This window comes from Mytilus trossulus, chromosome 11, assembly GCF_036588685.1.
Source record: "Mytilus trossulus isolate FHL-02 chromosome 11, PNRI_Mtr1.1.1.hap1, whole genome shotgun sequence".
Lineage (NCBI taxonomy): Eukaryota > Metazoa > Mollusca > Bivalvia > Mytilida > Mytilidae > Mytilus > Mytilus trossulus.
In genome coordinates this window covers 33673697-33692474 of record NC_086383.1, presented here as the reverse complement: position 1 = coordinate 33692474, position 18778 = coordinate 33673697, and the positions used below count along the sequence as shown (strand labels likewise).

General features: G+C 32.5%; 2 protein-coding genes across 2 annotated transcripts; one reads left to right on the top strand and one right to left on the bottom strand.

Moving 5' to 3' along the window:
* The first annotated feature begins 34 nt into the window (after positions 1–34).
* Positions 35–13752, top strand: LOC134691003 (adenylate kinase 2, mitochondrial-like). The gene is made up of 5 exons (XM_063551189.1): positions 35–212; positions 3791–3836; positions 7567–7757; positions 10150–10317; positions 10947–13752. The coding sequence occupies exons 1-5, from the start codon at positions 129–131 to the stop codon at positions 11205–11207; spliced, it is 750 nt and encodes a 249-aa protein (XP_063407259.1). The 5' UTR covers positions 35–128; the 3' UTR covers positions 11208–13752.
* Positions 13753–16818: 3066 nt separating this feature from the next.
* On the bottom strand, positions 16819–18448 carry LOC134691001 (substance-K receptor-like). Its single transcript, XM_063551187.1, has one exon. The coding sequence runs from the start codon at positions 18252–18254 to the stop codon at positions 16941–16943; it is 1314 nt and encodes a 437-aa protein (XP_063407257.1). The 5' UTR covers positions 18255–18448; the 3' UTR covers positions 16819–16940.
* Between the last annotated feature and the right edge of the window lie 330 nt (positions 18449–18778).

The following is an 18778-nucleotide window of genomic DNA, read 5'->3' as shown; positions in this document are numbered from 1 at the left end:
CGTTTTTGTGACGATGTTGTCATGCGGAAAATTTTCTCGGATTGTCTTTGGACTTTCCTTTCAATCTACCTATTCACCAAGCAGTAGCTTTTCTGCCGGTCTCAACTATTTTAGGGAAAATAAGCATAATGGCACCTGTTACTGAGAATCCAAACCCAAAGGGAATAAATGCAGTTCTACTTGGTCCACCTGGAGCTGGAAAGGGAACACAGGTGACCCTTATACCCGAATTTTACAAGATACACGTGTACAAGTTATAGGTTTTGGTCAAGTTCTGTGACCATAGACCCATATTTTGACCCATTTGTATGTTGCTTTTGTCTTTAGGACTGACTTGATTCATTTTTTATAATAACATTTTTTCAATCTTAAAGTATACTATCAAGAATTGCACTAATATGTGACCTGAAAATTGGGTCACCTTCATAAATTTTTCATTGAGGTCAAAGTTTGCTTGTATTGATACAAATGTATCCTACCGTAGTCTAAGATCGTTCATCTTGTCAGTTCGTTAGGTATTTGTGTTTGAACTTAACACACGGGGAAACTCCGCATTGATGTCACTACGGTACTTCTGGCGTAGAAAAACAGTGCAAAATACGTTTTTTCTGCACTTTTGAATAAAAAAACATTTCTGAAGGTAAGTTTTCATTGTTGTTCTCAATTATTGCCAAAAAATGCCAATTTTCTAATGCCCGTTTCAATCCCAACTTCCGAATATTTAAAAACATTCTAGAACTTCACAAAATCCCATTTCCGGCCTCCATTGCTTTGTGTACATTCCATTCAGCGTCATCAATCTTGTGGCAGGCAATATAGGTCAAGCAAAACGTATTTTTAGGAATTTAAAAATGACATGCTCCTTACCTCTTTCTCGATTTTCCCGCGAAAAAAGCTCAACCAAAATGAAAGGAAAACTATATGAAAAAACGATGCCCATGCCATAATTTTGAACAGGCATATCGAGTTGGTTAATAAGAAACAATTTACATTTATTTTTCATAGAATTTTCTTTTTATTCACTATAAAAAGATCGATCTTCTGACCATCGTGACTGTAGGTCAATATTCATACAAAATTCCCTTGATGTCAAAAGGGATGGCAAAAAAAGAGTTTTCCTGTTGAATAAAACCCAGAACTATTGCAAACTATTTTGAAGCAATATCCCAGAAAGAAATAACGTAATTGCTGTAGACTGAAAAATCCGCTAATTGACAGTAGAGCAATTTGATTGGATATAACGAACTGACATCACGTGATTTTGACGCCATTGGAATTTTAATGTAAACAAACAAGGTCAGAAGGTTCCGTATGGGACATCATTGTACATTTAGTTACTGACAAACAATTACGAGTTATCAAGCTTGCCAATGCATGGTTATAAAAAATTAAAGCTAAGTCTACAGAAAAAAAAAGAAAAAAAAAGCCTTAGTATAACGACTTATCATTACACCTGGATACAGTCATTGGCAGTGCCATATTTTAGCATTAGGACATTTCAAGACCTAGTCCAAATAGTTATGATGTTTTGAAAGGCTATTATACTTTTTTGCTTAGACGGGTTAGAGCGACATAAGTGTCAAAGTAAAAAAGTATATATATAATAGTTTTTCATAATAATTTGTACTATCCACAGTCAGGGGACTTACTTTTAAAAATGAGTGATTTTCTAAATCACTGATTCAAGTAACATAATTTTTTTCGTTTAAATTTTGTATAATCGTCAATTTTTTTTTCAATGGGTCAGTGTTATAAACTTGTTGTGAAAATATGGCAGGTAATAAAAGTTCGTGTTTTGAAGGCAAAGTTTGACGATCGTCACCTGTTTGTCAACACACAACAAAAAAGCATGGATATTGAGCACATGTTTAACATGTACAATCAGAGAATAGTTTATTTTAAGGACATCCATGCGTATTGCGATATCCGGATTTGTACGAGATGGGGTCACACTGAGGTCACTTTGCATACTGAAAATATGTTGGGGGAAATTGCTTCCTGGAAGGATGCAATTAAATTAAAGTAAACTTCTTCTAAATATGAACAAATTAAAGAATTTTCTTCAGAAAAAAGTATATATGTACATAATATTTGAAAACCATCCATTGGGTTACGGTCATGACGGTAATAAAAAACATATGCATTATTTTTTTAATTAATTTGAGGTTTCTTATGACTTTAAGTAGTACAAATTAATCACTAGAAGAAGTGATTTAAATTTATTGTAGCTTTAAATATAGAATACTAATGATCCAGGGACTAATTATGTTTCTAAAATTATCAGAACCAACATCTGTGTTGATAGGATGACCAGGTCATTTCAGGTGATGACCTTCATGGCCTTGTACTGAATCTAGGATAATGACATACAAATCACTTGTTTAAGTATCATACCTTAATTTCCTTCCCAAAAATCACTTCTTTAAGTTTCATTATTTTAATAACCCCCACTAATTTCAACACCCTGGAAAACAGTGAAATTTTTATCTCGAACAGTAGAGTTTTAGTACATGTATATAATCTGAAAGATGAATCCTTGAACTTGACAGGAAAAATACTCCCACTGCTAGGGAAAATCTTTTAATAGCATCAAAGGCATAAACCTTGCTAAATTTTTTTTTCAATTTTACTACTATTATTTAAACCTACATGTATGTGTTTAAAAATTTTGATAAAACTACAAAATCACAATTTGTGACAAAACTTTGAATTTACTACTCAAATAAGTGATTTGAAAATAACTTATTTCAATAAGTCCCCTGACTGATTCAAGCCCTTGACCTTGTTTAAAGAAAATTTTAATATGAACATTTCAGTATTATGAGATATATGTGGACCATGACTTGTTCATAAAGTTTTAAGCCATAAAGGAAGATAGGAATGTCTTAACTGTCAGGCATCAAACGGTTGTTTCGGCTTCAATAAGTGTCAAATTGATTATGATTTTACTATGTTTTTCATCAAAATATCCTTATAAGGATTTGGATTCCTGAGAGGTCAATATTGATTTTTATTTTTCGTGATTTTTTTTGGAAAAAAAATAATCAGTTGATTATTTTTATCAACTAAAAGAAAGTATATATGTACATTCTATTGTCATGCACTGATTTCATTGTTTGGCAAAATATTTTACCGTCATTTGTCATGAAGGTATCCTCATTCTGACCCTCAGAATGTGCAATTTACCATAATAAAACCAAACACCATTTTGTTGGTATTGTGCCCAACTGATTTGCTTATTCAATTGGACACATGTAAAAGACAACATTAACACAATCCTTATATCAGACCCATAGACCTGTACAGTGTATATACATATACATGTAGTTATGTCCAAAATTTCAAGTTCAAATAAAAACAAATGAAAAACAGAATAAGAAAGAGGAAATTACTATGAAAGTTTTATAATTTTATTTGTATAAATATATTTAGCTCAAAATAAAAATTAGATGTTAGTACCTGATATTATTATCATTAATATGTTGATTTAATCAGTTCTGAACTGCTAAGAAGAATAATAGCCTGAAATGTAAAATGGACAGAACTAAATAATATGGAATTTGCTTTTGCTCATAATATTATCCTAGTGAGAACCCTATGATACAGCTTACCCTATGGTATGACTTTTATAATAATATTGAAGTCTGTATGGTGACCTATGATATATAGTTGACATCCTCGTACTATGGTGTCTGTCTATCAGTCTATGATTGTTATGATGGATTAATAAGTTGCCTCTATGGCCAAGATTTCACATCACCTTATTTTTATGATATAATTTATTTTTCAGGCTCCAATGATGGCAGAAAAGTACTGTGTGTGTCATTTGTCAACAGGTAAGGTCATTTCAAATCAGTTGATATATTCCCTTAGACAAGTACACCTTCATAAAAAGTTGAGAGAGACATAATGTTTTCTCTCATACTGTTTATTACACTAACTACATAAAATGTACTACATGTACATGACTGTATAGGCTTATAATATACTAAGAGAAGAAGAAATGAAGAGAATTTAAAAAATAGCCTTAAATGGTACGTGTACATTGTGTAATTTTGTAAATGCAGGATGATGGGTTCAGTACTAGTGTCAACACCTTCCATGATATTAAGTGACCAATACTACACCTTATTTGATAGTCAGAATACATTCAAAACCTGGTGCCACATTTTGACTGCATCAAGGCATAAATCAAATAGAGTATAAATCAGTCCTCATGACAATATTATATTTACAAATTTAGGATACTGTAAACCAACTTATTTTCGCGGGTACTTTATTTCGTGTTTTATCCTTTCTTGATCTCACTTTGCAGCTATTTAATTTCGCGATTATCTGATTTTCTTGATGAAATTTATTAAAAAAATGATCAAATATTGAAATATTCGCGACGATTTATAATCGCATTATTTTTCTACTGGCGAAAGTCGCAAAAATAAATTGCTCGCGAAAATAAGCTGGTTTACAGTAATTAAGTTAAACATTATCAAGATGAATAGTAGTTCTTATAGTTAATCATACCAAAATAAGTATTATGTAAATCAATATTGAATACAATGTATCTTATGGAATTTCAGACACATTGTTGATTTTAAATTAATATGGTTGATTTATAGGGTAGTGTTAATATAAAATACATGTATATTATACTTATTGAAACAATGTTATATATCATGTATATTATATTTTACAGTTGCTGATTCAAGCTTGGTGTTCCCAAGTCCTTAAAAAATCTGTAAAAGAATACATTTATTAGTTTTAGCTTTAAACATGTCAAATATTTCGAAATCACTGCCCTTGGCAGAGTTAATAGGATCACCTTTCTCCTAGAAATCCTAAATTCTGTTGGGTTTCGTTGCACAATAATATACAATATAGCCTTTGTATGAGGTCGATACAAGGATATATTGACCTGAAAGAAGTATATTGACTGAGGACGAAGTCCGAGGTCGATATACTTCTTTGGGTCGATATATCCTGTATTGACCTCATACAAAGGCTATATTTGTTATATTATTAATTTCCGACCATATTTGAATCAAAATCGTCATTAAGGTTTGTTGGAATTTTATAGATTTTACATTGTCTCCTTGACAATAACAACATATCAGTTGTTATTTCATTTACCTTTTTAGCTCACCTGGCCCGAAGGGCCAAGTGAGCTTTTCTCATCACTTGGCGTCCGGCGTCCGTCGGCGTCCGTCGTCGTCCGTCGTCGTCCGTCGTCCTGCGTCCGTCGTCGTTAACTTTTACAAAAATCTTCTCCTCTGAAACTGCTGGGCCAAATTAATCCAAACTTGGCCATAATCATCATTGGGGTATCTAGTTTAAAAATTGTGTCCGGTGACCGCGCCAACCAACCAAGATGGCTGCCACAGCTAAAAATAGAACATAGGGGTAAAATGCAGTTTTTGGCTTATAACTCAAAAACCAAAGCATTTAGAGCAAATCTGACGTGGGGTAAAAATGTTCATCAGGTCAAGATCTAATGGCCCTGAAATTTTCAGATGAATCGGACAACCTGTTGTTGGGTTGCTGCCCCTGAATTGGTAATTTTAGGGAAATTTTGCTGTTTTTTGTTATTATCTTGAATATTATTATAGATAGAGATAAACTGTAAACAGCAATAATGTTCAGCAAAGTTAAATCTACAAATAAGTCAACATAACCAAAATGGTCAGTTGACCACTTTAGGAGTTATTGTCCTTTATAGTCAATTTTTAACCATTTTTCGTAAATCTTGGTAATCTTTTACAAAAATCTTCTCCTCTGAAACTACCAGGCCAAATTTAAACAAACTTGGCCACAATCATCATTGGGGTATCTAGTTTAAAAATTGTGTGGCGTGACCCGGCCAACCAACAAAGATGGCCGCCATGGCTAAAAATAGAACATAGGGGTAAAATGCAGTTTTTTGCTTATAACTCAAAAACCAAAGCATTTAGAGCAAATCTAACAGGGAGTAAAATTGTTAATCAGGTCAAGATCTATTTGCCATGAAATTTTCAGATGGATTGGACAAACTGCTGTTAGGTTGCTGACCCTGAATTAGTCATTTTAAGGAAATTTTGCCGTTTTTTGTTATTATCTTGAATATTATTATAGATAGAGATAAACTGTAAAGGGAAACAATGTACAGCAAAGTAACACCTAAAAATAAGTCAACATGACCTAAATGGTCAATTGACCCCATAAAGAGTTATTGCCCTTTATAGTCAATTTTTAACAATTTTCATAAAATTTGTAAATTTTAACTAACATTTTCCACTGAAGCTCTTAGGCCAAGTTCAATATAGATAGAATGATTGTAAGCAGCAATAATGTTCAGTAAAGTAAGATATACAAACACATCACCATCACCAAAACACAATTTTGTCATGAATTCAAATGCGTCCTTTGTTTAATATTCACATAGACCAAGGTGAGCGACACAGGCTCTTTGGAGCCTCTAGTTTTTTTTTACTTCTTATGTAATTGAAGATTTTTTTCGTCAAATAATCGGTCACAGATATCATGTGTTTCAAAACGTTCTGAAATTCATTACATGACGTCACAAAAAATATCGGTTTTTAGATATTCTAAAAATAACCGTGCGATATGCTTTTTGCCGGTCAATATGCTTTTTGCTATCCGCCGTTTGCTCTCTACCTTCGAAAATATAGTTTAACATGTGACTATCCCTAAACGAATCAAATTTGTTAAAATATACGAATTAATAAAATTATACAAATATAGCCTTTGTATGAGGTCGATACACGGATATATTGACCTAAAAGAAGTATATTGACTGAGGACGAAGTCCGAGGTCGATATACTTCTTTGGGTCGATATATCCTGTATTGACCTCATACAAAGGCTATATTTGTTATATTATTAATTTCCGACCATATTTGTATCAAAATCGTCATTTAGGTTTGTTGGAATTTTATAAATATTACATCAATTTGTCTCCTTGACAATAACAACATATCAGTTGTTATTGAATTTACTTTTTTGTTGACATCTTATATATTTGAAGATTTTTTCTGTCAAATTATTGATCACAGATATCATGTGTTTCAAAACGTTAATAAACAATATCCTGAAATTCATTACATGACGTCACAAAGTATATCAGTTTTTAGATATTCTAAAAATAACCGTGCGATATGCATTTTGCCGGTCAATATGCTTTTTGCTATACGCCGTTTTCTCTCTACCTTCGAAAATATAGTTTAACATGTGACTATGCCTAAACGAATCAAATTTGTTAAATAATACGAATTAATAATATTACCAAATATTGTAAAATATATTGAAAATCTTTCCAAGAAAAACATTCTTGAAATATATTTGTTTTAAATATAACCTTAAGTTGCAATGAAATGTGTGTACCATGGTTTTCCCAGTGAAATAAAGACTGATAATTTCACATGTGAAATAAATTTGTTAATTTCACTACTCTGCTACTGACTGTGTGATTTCATTGTTTAGTTGCTGATTGAATACTTTCTATATTTGAGTTTGTGGATTAGGTATTTTATAAATATTGGTTACCAGGTTAGAAGTACTTATTATTTACTGCAGGTGACATGTTACGAGCTGTTGTTGCCTCTGGTTCAGCCCTGGGAAAGAGATGTAAGGATGTGATGGACAAAGGCCAGTTAGTCAGTGATGACTTGGTTGTAGAACTGATTGATGAGAATTTAGGGAAACCCATGTGTAGGAATGGATTTCTATTGGACGGCTTTCCCAGGACTGTCAAACAAGCTGAAGCTGTAAGTATGAAGTTAAATATAGAATTTAGGGAAACCCATGTGTAGGAATGGCTTTCTATTGGACGGCTTTCCCAGGACTGTCAAACAAGCTGAAGCTGTAAGTATGAAGTTAAATATAGAATTTAGGGAAACCCATGTGTAGGAATGGCTTTCTATTGGATGGCTTTCCCAGGACTGTCAAACAAGCTGAAGCTGTAAGTATGAAGTTATATATAGAATTTAGGGAAACCCATGTGTAGGAATGGATTTCTATTGGACGGCTTTCCCAGGACTGTCAAACAAGCTGAAGCTGTAAGTATGAAGTTATATATAGAATTTAGGGAAACCCATGTGTAGAAATGGCTTTCTATTGGATGGCTTTCCCAGGACTGTCAAACAAGCTGAAGCTGTAAGTATGAAGTTATATAAAGAATTTAGGGAAACCCATGTGAAGAAATGGCTTTCTATTGGACGGCTTTCCCAGGACTGTCAAACAAGCTGAAGCTGTAAGTATGAAGTTATATATAGAATTTAGGGAAACCCATGTGTAGGAATGGATTTCTATTGGACGGCTTTCCCAGGACTGTCAAACAAGCTGAAGCTGTAAGTATGAAGTTAAATATAGAATTTAGGGAGACCCATGTGTAGGAATGGCTTTCTATTGGACGGCTTTCCCAGGACTGTCAAACAAGCTGAAGCTGTAAGTATGAAGTTAAATATAGAATTTAGGGAAACCCATGTGTAGGAATGGCTTTCTATTGGATGGCTTTCCCAGGACTGTCAAACAAGCTGAAGCTGTAAGTATGAAGTTATATATAGAATTTAGGGAAACCCATGTGTAGGAATGGATTTCTATTGGACGGCTTTCCCAGGACTGTCAAACAAGCTGAAGCTGTAAGTATGAAGTTATATATAGAATTTAGGGAAACCCATGTGTAGAAATGGTTTTCTATTGGATGGCTTTCCCAGGACTGTCAAACAAGCTGAAGCTGTAAGTATGAAGTTATATATAGAATTTAGGGAAACCCATGTGTAGAAATGGCTTTCTATTGGATGGCTTTCCCAGGACTGTCAAAGAAGCTGAAGCTGTAAGTATGAAGTTATATATAGAATTTAGGGAAACCCATGTGTAGAAATGGCTTTCTATTGGACGGCTTTCCAAGGACTGTCAAACAAGCTGAAGCTGTAAGTTGGATGTTTTTTACTTTTGTATACAATGTTATTGTAATTGTAATGGAAGAATCACAATGTTATTGTAATATAATGCATTACATTGCAATGCCCCAGGCCTGGTTTTTGTATACCATCTAATTTTTCGTGAGTTTTGCAACTACATTGTAGAAAAATAACCTGAATATAAATTCTGGTATCTCCAATTATCCTGGCAGCAAAACAGGATGTTAAATCCACAAGTTTCAAAGTTTTTTAATAAAATTTACTGCTTTGGACAATTTACTTCAATATACATGATATATACATGTGCATCTTATATGTCTTGTATTATTTTAATTTTAGTTTCTTGTGTACAATTTGGAAATTAGTATGGCGTTCATTATCACCGAACTAGTATATATTTGTTTAGGGGCCAGCTGAAGGACGCCTCCGGGTGCGGGAATTTCTCGCTACATTGAAGACCTGTTGGTGACCTTCTGCTGTTGGTTTTTTTATTTGGTCGGGTTGTTGTCTCTTTGACACATTCCCCATTTCCATTCTCAATTTTATCACAATGTATCACATACTGCAATCTATGGACAATAAGATCCATTTACCTCAGTGTTCTCTCCAGGCTGTTTTAGCGCTGCGGTTTTAAGCGCTATCACAATTTCCCGCTGTCCTATTGCACTGACCGCAGTGCTATCCAACACAAATGGGTCGTAATTTTTTCAAATTTCCCTCTTATTTTTCACTTCGGATCACGTGATTGACTGGTTTACTTTTTCTGAATGAATTATTTCTGTTGTATTCACTTGAGTAACTTCTAATAAGTCTAATAAATTTTACAAAATGGTGACTTTGAAAGGTCAAAATAAACAAAGATTTCAACATTGACATTTATTTATTTAATTTAAAGAATATATGGAGGCATATATGAACGAACAAACAAACCCCCCGCCGTTATAAAGTTACTGAGAATTGTCAAAAATTATGCGCTTACCACAGCGCTATCCAAAAAATCCTGGGGAGAACACTGTACCTTCTTCAATGCTAGATTTGACATGGGGATTCCTATATATACATGAAGCTGTTCTAAAAATATAAATGATGTCATTGTTAAAGTTTTCTTTAAAAAAATGGAGTTATCTTCCTTTGTCATCTTACTTTGTCTAGAATTGCTATTAAATCAACTACAACCAATGCAATATTTAATTTTTACTTGAGGTAGCAATTTATACATTATTTATTTTAATTACAGTTAGACAACTTACTAGTAAAAAGGCAGACCAAGTTAGATGCCTGTGTAGAGTTTGCTATAGATGATTCACTGCTGGTCAGGAGAATTACAGGACGTCTGTTTCATATGAAGAGTGGCAGGTCCTACCATGTGGAATTCAACCCACCAAAGTTCCCAATGAAGGATGATGTAGGTTAACATTACAAAAGAAGGGGAGAGTTCAAACAATATTTTACAAACTATTTTTTTTCTTTTTTTGTGTGCTCGAGTTTTAACACTAAAGATGTTCTTTCCCACAAATAGAATATCATAGCATCGAACAGTTAGACATTATTAACTAAGCTTTTTGGATTTTGTTTCCTCAATGTTCTTCAACTTCATATTTAATTTGCTGGTTTAGCAAACAAATTTTAAAAAAAGCAGTGATAGTGGCCAACACTTTATTCACTGAATTAGGCTATTTATTCATATGCCAACAGCCAAACAGGGGCTGAGCAATGCATATCAATTACAACAAATATAAAAAAGAATATATATGCCAATGAAAAAACTCTTTAAATAAAAGTGACCAAATGAATCTGAAATTAACAATCATAGGTCACCTAACTGCCTTCAACAATGAGCAAAGCCCATACTGCATAGTCAGCTATAAAAGCCCCAAAAATGACTAAGTATTTTTTTGCTTTAGTTTTTGTAAACAGAATTCAATTGTATGAACAATAGTATATAAAGGAAGTAAAGGGTTTGGACTTAGCACTTTTGAATTTTGCCAAATAATTTTATCATTTGTTTACAAAGATTTTTGTTCTTTTCTTCAGATGACAGGTGAACCTCTTATAAGACGCTCTGACGATAATGAAGAAGCACTGAAGAAAAGATTAGAGGCTTATCATAACCAAACAAAACCATTAGTTGATTATTACGCTAAAAGAGGTATCCACACAGCCGTCGATGCCTCAAAACCACCAAAAGAAGTTTTTGCTGCAATAAAAGAAATTTTTGCACCAAAAGTGCTAACACAGGATAGTCCTGAAGGTCAAGGAGTTTTAGGAAAATTAAGAAGTATGGCTGGAAAATAACATTTACAAATTATATAAACAATAAAGTACACTAAAGATGATTTAGTTGAAAATGAAATTTTGACTGATTTTTTTTTCTGAGAAACTGGTAATTGTAGATTATTCATTCTAAAATACTGTAAATTCAGAAATCATTGCATATATCTATTATTGCCATTTTGTCATTTAAGAATATATATTAAATTTGAAATAATGTTTGCTATATTGAGAAAAATCATGTTTAATTCATATAAAAAATTTCAAAATGAGAGTTAAAAATTATTGTGATTATAACCGGTCATATTTTCACAATGATAAAAACTTTGCAATAATTTCTGATTTTACAGTTCCAGTCTGTAGATTTCCACAGGTGATATTTGACAGGGTCGTAAGTCAGTGTTATCAATTTCAAAACCTTGTTTGTAAGTTTCATAGATGACAATGGAAAGTCACTTGCAATCACTAGCAATCACTCTGATTCACTGTGAATCACTCAACACCAGCAATCAATATTTTTTTATCTGAATTTTCTAGTGTGTACTGTTGTAGTTAAGTTTTTAGTCCACTTATATTAAATAAATTTAGTGTGATCTCACCATTACAAAAGTAGAAATTTATATCTATATTAATAATACTTTGTGTGTGAATATTGTTAATCATAAAATAGCTGTATTTTTCAACTGTCTCTTTTTATTCGAGTGTAACTGTAGGATTTTCTAATTATAACTAGCCGTCCATTCATTTTTATTGTGAATTTCATCCTTAAAAACAAAGAAAGGATTGTTAAAATTTTGATATGTTCAAATTTTAGACTACGCATGATAGAAAAAAAATATGCATCACAATTGATAAATGGATGACTTCTAACTAAAATGTTTTTCCTTTGATTTCAATTTGTTTTTATGCCATAATCATGATAATGGTCCATTGGAAGTATTTTACAGATTAACACAATCCACTTTGATTTGGGCGTTGAGAAAAGATTTCTATTTTTCAAAATAAAAATTAAAGAATCATAGAATGCTTTATAAAGCACCTTGCATAAAGGTATTTACTGTGGATTCATTATTATTCGTTGGATACCAATTTTAGTGGGTACAGGTGAACCACGAATCCATATGTTCAACGAATTACTAATTTTCTATAGGCTTTGTACATAGAAATCGTCAAACCACAAATTCAGATATTTTCTTTAATCCACGAAAATTGATATCCACGAAAATAAATGAATTCACAGCACACTTTTGGTACATAGATGAAATTTGCCTCCGAATAACTGTAGATCGCCTCCAAATAACCTTCTGATGTTAAAGCAACAATCACTTTTTCACTGTGACGTCAAACGTTTTGAATTATGATGTCAAAGTTTACAGTAACTGGTGTGATTTGGTATAATGGAGGACAAATTTGCATACAAGTGTAAATACATATATTTAACCAGACAGCAAATTCAACATACTGATAGCTCAGGAGATCTCAATAAGAATAAGTTGTTCTGAAGTTATTTTAAATAACATATTACTGTGGATTCATTATTATTCGTTGGATATCAATTTTTTGTTGATTTTGTGGGTACAGGTGAACCACGAAATTTAATGTGCAATGAATGACAGATTTTATATAGGTGTGTATGCAGACTATGGCAAAACCACAATATTAGATATCCATAAATGTGTCATTTTTCCTTCATCCATGAAAATTGGTACCCACAAAATTGAATGAATCCACAGTTTCTTCTTTCAGGCAGTATAATATTTTTTTTTTTATTATTTATTTAAAAGTTACATGTTATGATGTTTCTTTTTATTGGTGTAATTTTCCTTTATAATTTCCAAAGCAGTAAATGTGGCCTTAGGTGATTGATATTTGCAGAGAGGTCTTAGTTGTGGAACTGTTGTATTATCTAGCCTGTCAACACTGAGGTTGTAAGTTAGAATTATGCACATGTTGCTTGGCTTCAATCTTTAATGTCTAGATTTTTTATTATTATTAAGGTCGTGGTTCTTTCCAGGCACTCTAGCTTCCTCCATCAATAAATTATTACTGTCCAGAAATAGCACAACAGTAACATGAACCGCCTATCAATCTTTCAGTCATTTTATAATTTTGAAGCAGTAAATGTGGTTTTGGTTGATTGGTATTTCCTTTCAGTGTGATGTAGCCAAAACTCATAATTGCTTTTCTCAAAATTAACTTTGTGCTGGATTTGCTTTATCAAGCCCCAATTTTGCACTACTGAGTAGAAATAAACTCATCATAGATACAAGGACTAAATTTAGTTTATACACCATATGCGTTTCAAGTTTCATGACCAAAAATTTAAGGTGCGGTATTGTTTTCAGTTCTTATAAGATTCCTGATAGCCTATGTATTTTTCTTTGACAGAATTTCATTGTCCCCCCCCCACATTCCAAAAACATTTTATCAGGTTTGTTTACTATTTTCATGAATGGGTTGTTTGCTGCCAAAGTAAAAATGTTAGTTCATGTTCATTATTATTTAATTTATTTAGATACCTCAATTTACCAAAATGTCACATAGAAATGAATAAAATGTTGGCTTGCTATCATGTACTTATATTAATGAATGACCTTTTCTAATGATTTAATTGTTATTATTTTAACAAAGGGATGATTTTTCCTGAAATTTGCTCTTAACACTTCACAAGAAATACTTGAATTGCAGTTCTTTCTATTTAAATGATATATTCCAGACTTGATATTTCTAAATGCAGCTAATTAATCTTTATCAATGTATGATATACCTAATAAATTAAAAATATTTTTGGATACTATTTTTTTGCTGTTTTTTTGTTTCTAATGAATCCAACAAATTTTTATTCCAACCTCTACTTCTCTTTGAACGGAATTTAGTAGTATATGTCATGGACATTTTTATGATTGTATTGAATTTTAAGGTCAAATGTATGTGCATTTCATCAAAAGCAAAATCCTATAGAAGAAAATGATCAGACATTTTATTTATTAACTATTACGTATTTCTTCTTCAGAAAAAGAATATTATGCCTGATAAAAGTCTTTTTATCAAAGATATATAGTTATACCCACGCTAAGTGTTTTTGACTGGCCACTTTGTTCATTTCCTGTGTCCTGTTCGTGTCATTACAACTCCTGAAACCATACAAAATATAAAAATGACACACTGTGTTCGATTTTTTGTTGGAAGATATAATGTTGGCCTTGATATACATCAGTTTGTCATTGCAATGCCTCTCAAACCACACAACTGAATGATATTATTTTTTTTTATTGTTAATGAGGAAATAAAATGTAGATTCGATGTGTGTACCTTCACGAATTTGTTATCAGTTGACTAAAACTTATGAGTCTTTGATCTCGAGAATGTTTTAAGATTCTGTTTGCCAGTGACAGTGTTGGGCATGTGAGGATGCTAAATTGGTTCCTTCATTTAAGGTTTATGTACCCTTCTGTAGCCATTTTTGTACGAATTTTTCAAACCTCAATTGTATCAAAACTACAGATATACTGAATAATAGACATAGGCCATTTAGTACATATTCCAAGGGGAAACTTGATGCAAAGCATTATTTTTTACTGTTTCATTGCATTTGATAGAAAAAGAGGACTTTGTGGCAAATAAATCAAGATTTTTATAGAAATTCCTCAGCCTTTAAAACAGAGATTTTTGTTATAAAATTTGAAACTTAAATTACTCACTTGATTTTCTATGATGTGCTAGTGTTTATTTTTTACTAAGCAACCTGCAAATTCCAAAACACCTCGTGCTGAGTCACTAAAGTTGAGCGCACCCTAAAAGATGTACTTGATTTTTGCCATATTTATATTTGTTTTAACCAATAACAACATTTATAAACTTGTTTTAAGGAAATCAATGCTAGCACTGCATGCAATAATCCTATCAGTCATCAAATTGCCAAATATGAGAGTACAAGGATAAATGCTGGATTTTCTATAATAATTTTGATTTATTTGCCACAAAGTCCTCTTTTTCTATTAAATACAATGAAACAGTAAAAAATAATGCCTTGCATCAAGTTTCCCCTTGAAATATGTACAAAATGGCCTATCTCTGTTATTCGTTATATCTATAGATTTGATACAATTGAAGTTTGAAAAGTTCGTACAAAAATGGCTACATAAACCTTAAGAGGTAACCGAAAAGTAAAATATCAAAAGAACCGAACTCCCAAGAAAAATACTAACAGAAAGTTCCTCAGCAAATGGCACAATCAGAGGTTCAAACACATCATTTTTGCGCCTGTACCAAGTCAGGAGCCTCTGGCCTTTGTTAGTCTTGTATTATTTTAACTTTTAGTTTCTTGTGTACAATTTGGAGTTTAGCATGGCGATCATGATCACTGAACTAGTAAATATTTGTTTAGGGGTCAGCTGAAGAACGCCCCCGGGTGCGGGAATTTCTCGTTGCATTAAAGACCTGTTGGTGACCTTCTGCTGTTGTCTGCTCCATGGTCGGGTTGAGGTCTCCTTGGCACATCCCCATTTCCATTCTCAATTTTACTCACAATCTAATATGCATTAACATAAATAATATAAAAACATTTAAAATCATATACTCATATAATCAAAACTTGAAAAAAGATTTCTTTCTTTCGTATTTGTTTTCTTCATTTTACTGATAAATGAAGTATTTAAATAGCTCACCTGACACGAAGCTGATTAACTGAAGAAGATGGAAAGAAACGAAACAGACTAAATGATCAGCAATACAAGATTAATAAAACAGATTTTTTCATGAATTCTATTCTCATCTACAATGTTAGAGAGTGTATTTTGTAAAACCTGCACATATACCAAGGTTAGCGACAATGGCTCTTTAGAGCCTCTTATTGTTTTGTCGTCGCTAATTTTCCGGGGAAAATATTAATTTCTATACATTTCATTTGACTTTAGAGGAGATGAAACTTAAAACTTGAAAGGCAACAGTAGTATAACGGTGTTTTAATTGGTCTGTTTCTGTGTGTGTTTCGGTGTTGTGTCGTTGTTCTCCTCTTATATTTAATGCGTTTCGCTCGGTTTTGGTTTGTTACCCCGATTTTGTTTTTTGTCCATGGATTTATGAGTTTTGAACAGCGGTATACTACTGTTGCCTTTATTTTACAAGTCATAAATCGATGAGAGAAAACAAATCCGGTTACAAACACATCAACTTTAACAGGAAACAAAGGAACAACAGGACCGCTGAAATGCAACAATAACAAACACTAACATACATAGAAAAAAGTAAAATCACAAAAACGAGCTATTTGATAACAATTGCGATATTGCTGACTTGGTACAGGCCATTTTAAGAATTTTTTTAAAGAAAAATAGTGAATTGAACCGGGTTTTATGGATAGCCAAACCTCCCGCTTTAAATGACCATGTTAAAAAAATATCGCTAAAATGACAACACTAAGTGACCGAAATACAGCTCAAACACACGCAAGAACACTCATCATAGAGAAACGCACAAACAAATAATATATTGTCGACACAACATGCAAACTGCAGAACAACAACGAACATCTTCCATCAACAACATACTTCTGTCATGCTAGTTGATCACATTACCACAAGACCATCTAAACGTTAACTTCAGATTATGAATCATAAAAATTAAAACTAACAACTGTTTCTTATTATTTATTTCGCGTGATTGCTTTGTATGTTCATTGGATTAAGATGATACCACAATACATGAAAAGTAATATTTAAACTAAATTTGCATTGTGGCAAAGCAACATGGTATAAACTATTTTTTGCAGCAAGTAAACAAATTTCTAAACAATATGCAGAGTTCAGATTTAAATTTTTTGTCCAGGAACCAATAAACAATTGGATTACTCATACTTGAAATGAGATACGTTCTTAGTAAAAATGCGTAAATAACTAATTGTGCTTCAGACAAATTTTTCCAGATTTTACTGTTTAGACTGCTTATGATTTCAGTTGTAAGATAAGGCATAAAACTAATAATAAATACAAAAGTAATAACAAATAGCATAATTGTAATACGGACTCGTTCATCAAGTTTCCGTGTTACTAAATCTGTGTTTGAAGGTTTTTCAGTATTTGGCAATGAATTGTGACTGCCCGCTGTGACTGAAGCCGTTTTCGATTTTGAACAACACGTATCGTGATTACGAATTTTTTTTGAGGATTCTATTTTAATTTTTGATTTTTCTATAGTGGTATCACAATAGGAGTTTACTTCAACACTTTTTGACTCTTCCATGTCTTCGTCCTCAGTTTTCATTTCAAAAGCCATTCTAAGGGGTTTATCGGGGATCTCTCCCGGAGTGAGCGAATGCCGAGACATCCCTGTTGTTTGAAATGCTGCGCTGCTTGTTTTGTGTTTAAATGCACTAAGTCTTAATATCTGTCTGCCAACAGGAAAGTACATCGATATCATGAAAAAAAGTAGCATAATGTAAATTAGGAAAATGATTCCGTTATAGACCTGATGAAAATGAGTCCCAGACATATCTTGTCTAATAAAACATACCGTCCCTGTAATGTTTGAAATGCCAGTCGCCTCTGGTGTTGAACTGAAAAGTGCCAAAACAGGAGTAGCTAGAATTACCGAAACTGTTATAATTACAAAAGAGGCGGTTTTGATATGTTTCAAAGAAAGTTGTCTTTGAAAAGGTTTGCAAATCTTGCGATATCGATCGTAAGCGATCAAATTAACGATAAACGCCGAGGAGATTGTTGCGAAATGAAGAAAGAAGCTCACACACTTACAAAATCCGGCCCAGACAAACATCAAAGGATAAACGACAGATATAATGTGATATGGCACTCCAAACAAACAAGTCATCAAGTCTAGTCCAGCAAGTATTAAGATTAAAATGGCGTATGTAGTCTTTTTAATGCGGAATCCATAAACTAACAACACCATTACATTTCCAATGACACCCGAAACGAGTATGATACATAAATACACTGCCGCTGGAATAAGTATCCTGGCTAAGTGGTTATTGATTTCCAGAATAGACGTAAATTCAAGAGTATCATTTTGCCATATTGTACATATGGTAGCATTTGTACTATTAGCATCCATCATGTGTGCTTATAAAATTCCTGTTTATAACTTATACTAATAGATTCCCACAAAGAGAGTAACACAACTAATTTATAACAAATTGTGGTCTGTTTCAAACAATAATACGTTAGAAATATGACTTTGCAAAGCACATATCGTTCGCTTAGATTGTATTCTTACTTGTCAATGAAAAAGATGACAGTACAATATGTTGTTACTGCTTCCGTTGTGGAAATAGGATATTGCGTAATAACCTCCTTTTAAGACAATTGACGATGTCACGTATAAAAAACAATCCTTTTTGAACTATCAACTATTAACTTTAAATGAATATTATAAATGTAAATGAAAAAAACGTACGATTTTTACCCTCCAACCTCCAACAGAAGTAAACAATTATTTATCACATATGAATTTATAAGTTTTTTTTAAAGTTAAAATCAACAATTTTTATAGTTGAATTCACCAGCTGAATTTATCAGATTTTATTTTAATTGAGTTCACCAGTTATTTTAGTTTACGTACTTTACACGCTGAGACAAAGT

Coding starts and splice junctions, on each gene's coding strand:
- LOC134691001 (XM_063551187.1), bottom strand. CDS start 18,254: ATGATGGATGCTAATAGTACAAATGCTACCATATGTACAATATGGCAA.
- LOC134691003 (XM_063551189.1), top strand. CDS start 129: ATGGCACCTGTTACTGAGAATCCAAACCCAAAGGGAATAAATGCAGTT. Junction 213..3,790: donor GAGCTGGAAAGGGAACACAG/GTGACCCTTATA, acceptor TTTATTTTTCAG/GCTCCAATGATGGCAGAAAA. Junction 7,758..10,149: donor CTGTCAAACAAGCTGAAGCT/GTAAGTATGAAG, acceptor TTTTAATTACAG/TTAGACAACTTACTAGTAAA.